General features: G+C 38.7%; 1 protein-coding gene across 1 annotated transcript; it reads right to left on the bottom strand.

Moving 5' to 3' along the window:
• Nucleotides 1-6,585: 6,585 nt before the first annotated feature.
• Nucleotides 6,586-7,551, bottom strand: LOC112742587 (uncharacterized). The gene has a single exon (XM_025791826.1). It carries the CDS (start codon nt 7,549-7,551, stop codon nt 6,586-6,588), a length of 966 nt encoding a protein of 321 aa, XP_025647611.1.
• Between the last annotated feature and the right edge of the window lie 252 nt (nt 7,552-7,803).

Below are 7,803 nucleotides of genomic sequence, written 5' to 3'. Positions count from 1 at the left end.
CGTCACCGAGGCTGCTATTTGGTTTGATTGTGTTGTTAATGCGACACTGAGGTAGGGGATTTAATGTTTTTAATTTAGAATGCCTACAAAGTTATTTTGATAAGTGCAAATGGTTAACAATGGTTAAGAATTTCTTAATCGACGTGAATGACTTGAAATGCATTTGAAATTGGTTGGTTGTTGTGATTATTCTGAGCTGTGTATGAAATTAGATGATGTTGTGAATAATGATTAAATTAGTGTAATTTATTAAATTGAAATATGCTGAGCTAATTATTGAAAAGTTGTCGAATGGATAATTGATGAATTGAGTTTGGATTGTTGCTGTGAATGTATGGTTTTCTTATGAGAAATTGGTTGGTGGAATTAAGTTTGGAATGAGGTTGTGGGAGTAAGATTGGTGTGGTATTAAAACTGATTTTGATTTGAAGCTGTGAATTGTGATTTGTGAGCCATGATTGAATTGTTTGAAAGTGACTAATTATTCGAATTCCTGGTTATGCTGATTTCTTGATTTAGTTGTGAAATTGAAATGTAATTGATGATGGTGGATATTGTTGCAAGCTTGTTTGAGAAATTATTGGTTACTGGATATGTTAATTTGACTGGATAATATTATACTGAGTGTTGAACTGATTCAAGTTTGTGCTCGGTTTGGAATTGTTGTGATAATGGTTTAATTGTGACTGCCTTCTGATTACTTCACAGGTGTTGGAAATTCAGATTTTAGTTGATTATATTGAGTTGGTTATTATTGTTAATTTAAGGTTAACCAAAGTTGATTTTGAGAACGGTTAAAGGATTGAAGGTTGATTACTAAAGTATTTTCTTAAAGTATGATCTTTAGAATAAATTGGTAACATTGCTAATAACTAAATAACTTTAAAAATAATTGGAAATATGAAAGTATGGTGTTTGGAATATTAGTTATGAATTTTCGAAGCTGGATTAATTTACTTTTAAAGAATAGTTTATGAAAACTCTGATTGTAATTGATGTTAGAATGTCGATCGTTAAACTGATTTATGATGAAATGATTATTGAGATTTTGTTGTTGTGATAACTACTGATAAAAGGGCTGGTGATTTGTTGAGAAAGAAGGAACCTGTAAGGGTGGCTAAGTCCGAGTTTTAGGGGAGGTGCTGCCGGAATTTTGTAAAATATGAGGTTTTATTTGAGAAGTTATTTTAGAAGATTTAGATTCGGAAAATGATATTATTTAAGCTTTATTTAGTGAAGAAAAAAATTATTCTATTTTAATTTTGACTTACAAAAGAAAGGTTTATGTTTCAAAATTAAATTATTTAAGAAATAAACTATATTCCAAGATTGATTTAATATGAAAAGAATTATGTTTTAAGATTGAAATAAAGGATTAATTTTCAGGAGTTTGGTGAATTTATAAGGTTCGAATCCGAATGATAAAGAGAAATGGTTTGAGCCAAGATGTTGTAAAAGTGAGAGATGTAAAGTTTGTATAGTATGATTGAATAGAGAAAGAAAGAGGTACTGCATAAGAATGTGAAAATGATGATGAATAATGAGAATGATAATGAATGATGATTAATGAGAATGATTATGTGATGATCTGCTGCGTGAAGGCAGTCAGATAGATGGTGGTACGACCACTGAGAGTGCTTTCCTGGGATACTTAACTATAATGCTATTCTGTAAGTCAGAGGACTCTTACAGAGGTATCGAGAACACACGACTAGCATGTACTCCTGTAAGTGAAAGGACTCTTACAGTGAGAGTGTGTGTATCCTCCTGTAAGTCAAAGGACTCTTACAGTGAGAGTGTGTGTATGTTCCTGTAAGTCAAAGGACTCTTACAGAGAGTGTGTTGGGCAGATATAAGTTAACTAGCTCCGCCATGCAAGTCAAAGGACTCTTGCAGTGGTTTGCCTCACAAGTCAAAGGACTCTTGCGAGGGGCATTGCCAACAGGGAAGCATTACCTGGTCAGAGGACTCCGGATAACGTCGGGAGCGGGTATGTAACCGACAAATGAGCTCATTACCTGCACTAGGGCTAGACATGCATCATCCTTGTGTGTGCATTTGCATTTGATTGGGTTTGCTCGTTGTACTTCCCTGTGATTGTGCTGTTTGCCTTGCTGTGACTTGTTTGTGTGTTGAATTGAATCTCTTGTTAGTGCTATTAGTTGGTGAATGTACGATGATGATTAAGAATTGACGTTGTGATTGAAAATTAATTATGTGGTTGAGAAAATGCTCAACGTGACCAGTTTTATATTTTGGAATTTGTTTTGAGCTTAGATTTTTTTGAAAGAGGTAAATAATTAGTTAAATTAAAACCAAGAATAGTATTTTCAAAAAGGTTTGATAAAAATATAGTTTCCTTGAGTATGTTAATTATTTGCATGTTAATAATTACTTTTACGGCATTCCCATTCCCTACTGAGAATGTGTGGTTTGTTCTCACCCCAAAATCTTCCACCTTTCAGTGACACAGATTCGAAGACTCAGTTTGAAGCTACGAGAGATTATAGAATTTACTTATGAGTTAAGTTACATTCATAGAGTTCCCTCACTCTTATTGCTTAACATTTTTATTTTATACAGAGGGATAGGATTTGTATCTGAGTTTTATTTGAAATCTTTTGTATGACAGATATTATTATTAATAATTATGTGATTATTATTACTGGGTGATGTTTGCTATATGATTTTAATTAATAAAAACAAAATTTTTTGGAATTTTCTATAAAATAGAAACGCGATATCGAACTAAAGGCTCAATATTAAACAGTTAATAAAAGAAATAGGTTAGTAACTCCTTACTTTTGGTACGATCATGACGTATTGGATGTTGGGTCGTTACAATCGAAGGCGGGTTCAAACAAGATATCTGCCGAGCTTCCTTGGTCCACCAGTGTGCGATGGAGATTCGCGTTTGCCAATATGATAGTAGTAACCATAGGATCATAAGGTCTCGGGATGATGTCTGCCGCGTCTTCTTGGGTGAAAGTAATAGTAGAGAAGACGGGTGGTCCTTCTCCTCCTTCGACATGATACACTTCTTTAAGGTGCCTTTTGCGAGATAATTTGGAGATTCCTCCTCCCGTAAATCCTCCATTTATCATGTGGATGTGTCTCTCTAGGGTGTGAGGTGGTCAGTCTGCTCGTCCGACCTCTTCGTCCCTTCTTCTTTTTCTGGGTTCATCCGTCTTGCTGGCTAAGTACCGATCTAGTCTCCCCTTTCTCACCAGTTTTTCTATGACATTCTTCAAGTCGAAGCACTCGTTGATAGGATGTCGATAGATTCGATGGTATTCACAATATTCTATCCGATTTCCCCCTCCTTTTTTGCTTTTGATTGGCCAAGGTGGTGGAATCTTCTTAGTGTGGCACACTTCTTGGTAAACATCCACAAGAGACACCCAGAGAGGGGTGTAATTGTGGTATTTCTTAAGCTTCTCTCCGTGTTGATCTTCTTTTTTCTTAGACTCTTTATCCTTATCCCTGGAGGAGTAAGAGAATCCGGGTTTTGTGGTCTCTCCTAGCCGAGTATTTTCTTCCATGTTAATATACTTCTCTGCCCGTTCTTGCACTTCATTTAAAGATGTTGGGTGTTTCTTTGATATGGAGTGACTGAAGGCCCTTCTCGCAGGCCATTGATGAGACCCATGATGGCTACTTCTGTTGGTAGGCTTTGTATGTCCAGGCATGCCTTGTTGAATTTTTCCATGTAGTTGCGAAGACTCTCCCGATCTCTTTGATTGATCCCTAATAGGCTCTGGGCGTGTTTGGCTTTGTCCCTCTGGATAGAGAATCTGGCCAGAAATTTCTTGGCTAAGTCATCAAAACTTGTGATAGATCTAGGAGGCAAACTGTCAAACCACTTAATTACTGTCTTTGTCAGAGTAGTCAGGAAGGCTTTGCATCGAAATAGCATCCGAGGCATCAGTGAGATACATTCTACTTCTGAAAATTGCTGAGATGATGGCTTGGATTGGAGGTTCTGTCATATGAGGTCATGTCAGGAGCTTTGAAATACATTGGAACTTTAGCTTTCATGATTTCTTTGGTGAAGGGATTTTGATCTTTGTGGGGGTTGTCATCGTGACCGATTTGAGTGGTTTTGGTTTTTAGATCTGCCTCGAGCTTTTGGAGCTTATCCTCTAGTTCTCGGCGCCATCTGGTTTCTCTTCGAAGGTCCCTCTCGTCTTTCCGTTGATGCTCGGCTTCTTTTTTGAGTTGTTGGAGACGGTTTTGTTGAGCTTGTAGTGCCTCCATGATTTATGTACTTGGCAAATTTTTGTCTTTATTTGGTTGAGATGCATCTTTTGGTATGGTGTTCGCGATCTTATGTGGCGTCCTATTTTCTCGATCAGAGTCATGGTCGTTGTCAAGGTTGTCCATCATGATGATGGGATGACTTTTAGGTTCTCCGGCAACGACGCCAATGTTCCGAGGGTTACCTGAAACTGTAGGTCGATCTCAGACAAGTTTCGTGATGGTGGCCGGAGCTGTTGTGTCCGACTTGTTGAACTTGGTGGTGTTGCTGATCCTTCATCACCGGAGGGTGGTGGTACTTGCAAGAGACTCCAATGCTTAAGTTAGCACGTGCTTTAGGCAGTTTTTTTTGTAGAATCAGAGTTTGAGTTATACCTGAGTGCTCCAGTGTATTTATAATTTTTTGGAGTGACCTTTCTGGAGATAAGATAGTTATCTTATCTTATTTTTGAGTGAAGTCGTCTTATCTTTAAGGGGAACCGCCTTTATCTTTCTAGGATTTAGCTGCCTTTAGATTTGGGCTGGGTTCCTTCATTTGGGCCTTCTTTGGGCTTCTCCGGTGATTTGGCCGAGCTCTTTGAGAAGAGGTCGGGAATTTCCAGACCCGAATCGGTCGACTTGTCCTTTTATCAGCCTGAGTCGTACAGCTCGATCCAGGGCATGAACAGTCTGCAACTTGGTTCTCACTTCCTCTCCTGTCCCTTACTTCAATATCAAACTATTGTAGCAATAGCACCCACCTGATAAGCCTTGGCTTGGCATCCTGCTTAGACATGAGATACTTGAGTGCAGCATGGTCAGTATACACTACAACTTTTGAACCAATAAAGTATTGTCTAATTTTATCAAATGCATATACAATTGCCAAGAGTTCCTTTTCTATGGTGGTATAATTTTTTTGTGCTTCATTAACACCTTACTTGTGTAGTAGATGACATGGTGCAGCTTATCCTTGTTTTGTCCCAATACAGCACCAATGGCAAAATCACTTGCATCACACATGAGTTCAAAAGGCATTTCCCAATCTGGGGGTGTGATGATTGGTGCTGTAGTGAGCTTATTTTTTAATGTTTCAAAAGCATTCTTACAACTATCATAAAAAATATAAGGGTTGTCAACCACCAACAAGTTGCTTAGTGGTTTAGCTATTTTTGAAAAATCTTTGATGAATCTCCTATAAAAACCTGCATGCCCCAAGAAACTTCTTACTGCTTTTACATTAACTGGTACAGGAAGCCTTTCTATGATCTCTATCTTAGCTTTGTCAACTTCTATACCCTTATTTGAAATCTTATGTCCAAGAACAATTCCCTCAGGTACCATGAAATGGCATTTCTCCCAATTCAAAAACAAATTAGTTTCTTGACATCTTTTTAAAACAAAGGTTAGATGATGTAAGCAAGTGTCAAAGGAATTGCCAAAATAAAAAAAGTCATCCATAAATACCTCTAAAAATTTTTCTACCATGTCAGAGAATATGGAAAGCATACACCTTTAAAAAGTTGCTGGAGCATTGCATAGCCCAAAGGGCATCCTCTTGTAGGCGAAGACTCTAAATGGACAGGTGAAGGAGGTCTTTTCTTGGTCCTTGGGATCCACCACTATTTAATTGTATCCAGAGTATCCATCCAAGAAGCAGTAGTAAGCATGGCCAGCCAATCTTTCAAGCATTTGGTCAATGAAGGGGAGAGGGAAGTGGTCCTTCCTTGTGGCATCATTCAGCCTCCTATAATCAATACACATCCTCCACCCTGTCACCGTCCTTGTGGGAATGAGTTCATTCTTCTCATTAAAGATGACAGTCATACCACTTTTCTTTGGCACTACTTGAACTGGGCTTACCCAGGAGCTGTCAGATATTGGATAAATGATTCCAGCATTCCATAGCTTCATCACCTCCTTTTGAACTACTTCCTTCATGGTTGGGTTAAGCCTCCTTTGGGGTTGTACCACTGGCTTTGAGTCTTCTTCTAGCAAGATCTTGTGCATGCAAACAGCAGGGCTTATACCCTTGATATCATCAATTGTTCACCCTAAAGCTGTCTTGTGGATTTCAACACCTCAATCAGTTGGCTTCATCTTGTGTGCTCAAGGATGAATTAATGATGACTGGAAGGTTGTCCTCTCCACTAAAGTACGCATACATGAGATGAGGAGGGAGAGGTTTCAATTCTTGCTTTGATGCCCCTTCTTCCTTAACTCCACCTGAATTTTCCAGTGACTGTGTCACTTTTGAATCTTCCCCTTGTACGTCTTGAGCTTCCTTATGGTCTCCATATTGGTTTGCTTCAAGTGCTTCTTCAACCAGAGTATCCACCATGTCGATTCTCATGTAATTCCTTTCTCAGTAGGATATTGCATTGCCTTGAAAACATTGATAACCATTTGCTCCTCCTGCACTCTGAGAACCATCTCTCCCTTTTCAACATCAATGATTGCTCTAGCAGTGGCCAAAAATGGTTTTCCAAGGATGATTGAGTTATTTCCTTCCTCATCCATGTCCAAGATCACAAAATCAGCTGGGAATATGAATTTTCCAACTTTCATTAATAGGTTCTCCACTACTCCATTTGGTATATTGAGAGATCTGTCAACAAGTTGTAATGACATCCTTGTGGGCTTAACCTCTTCTATCATCAATTTCTTCCTCATGGCTAGAGGCATTAGATTAATACTTGCTCCCAGGTCACAGAGTGCTTTATCAATGAACATGTTCCCAATAGTGCATGGTATAAGGAAGCTTCCTGGATCCTTGAGTTTTGGTGGAAGTCCCTTTTGAATGATTATACGACACTCTTGGGTGAGGATCACAGTTTCTTTTTCCTGCCAGCTTCTCTTCTTGGTAATCAGTTCTTTAAGAAACTTTGCATACAATGGCATCTGCTCCATGGCTTCAGCTAATGGAATGTTAATTTCAAGTTTCCTAAAGATTTCCAAAAATTTAGGGAATTGTTGGTCCCTCATTTCTTTGTGTAGCCTCTGTGGGTAAGGGAGTTTGGGTGCATAGGGCTTCACTCCTTCCTTCTTTTCCTCTGGTTGTGGCTTCATAATTTCTTTGCCTTTCTTAGAGGTTTGTACCTCTTTATCCTTCTTGTTGTCCAGTTTGTCCTCTTCTTTTGGCTTTGTTGCTTCATCATTGATGTCCTTTGTGTCTTCTCCAACAATCTTGCCACTTCTCAACTGCACAGCTTTACATTCCTCCGTTGCATTATGGATTGTATCACTTGGGAAGGTATTAGTTGGCCGTTCAGCTTGTCTAGCCAATTGTCCCACTTGTCTTTCAAGATTCCTCATCGTGGCCTCATGTCGCTCTTATCCTTTAATTAGGCTCTCTTGTCCTTTGGCTGAACTTTGTGTAGTTTGAGCAAGGGCTTTCAAGTTTGCTTCAAGATTTGAGATCCTGGTTTCCTGGTGGTCAATGGGTGGTATGTCGGGGTATGATTGTTGTTGCTGAAAGTTGTTTGGGACATTGAGGTGGGTATTTTGTGAGTTGAATGGTGGTGTGGAGAAGTAATTATGATGGACTTGTGAATTGTTGTGGGGTTG

This window comes from Arachis hypogaea, chromosome 14 (assembly GCF_003086295.3).
Source record: "Arachis hypogaea cultivar Tifrunner chromosome 14, arahy.Tifrunner.gnm2.J5K5, whole genome shotgun sequence".
NCBI classification, from domain to species: domain Eukaryota; kingdom Viridiplantae; phylum Streptophyta; class Magnoliopsida; order Fabales; family Fabaceae; genus Arachis; species Arachis hypogaea.
Note: the sequence above shows the minus strand (reverse complement) of the source record. Positions and strands in the feature narration are given on the sequence as shown.

Excerpts from the sequence above, each read along its gene's own strand:
- LOC112742587 (XM_025791826.1), bottom strand. The coding sequence starts at position 7,551 with ATGAGGAATCTTGAAAGACAAGTGGGACAATTGGCTAGACAAGCTGAA.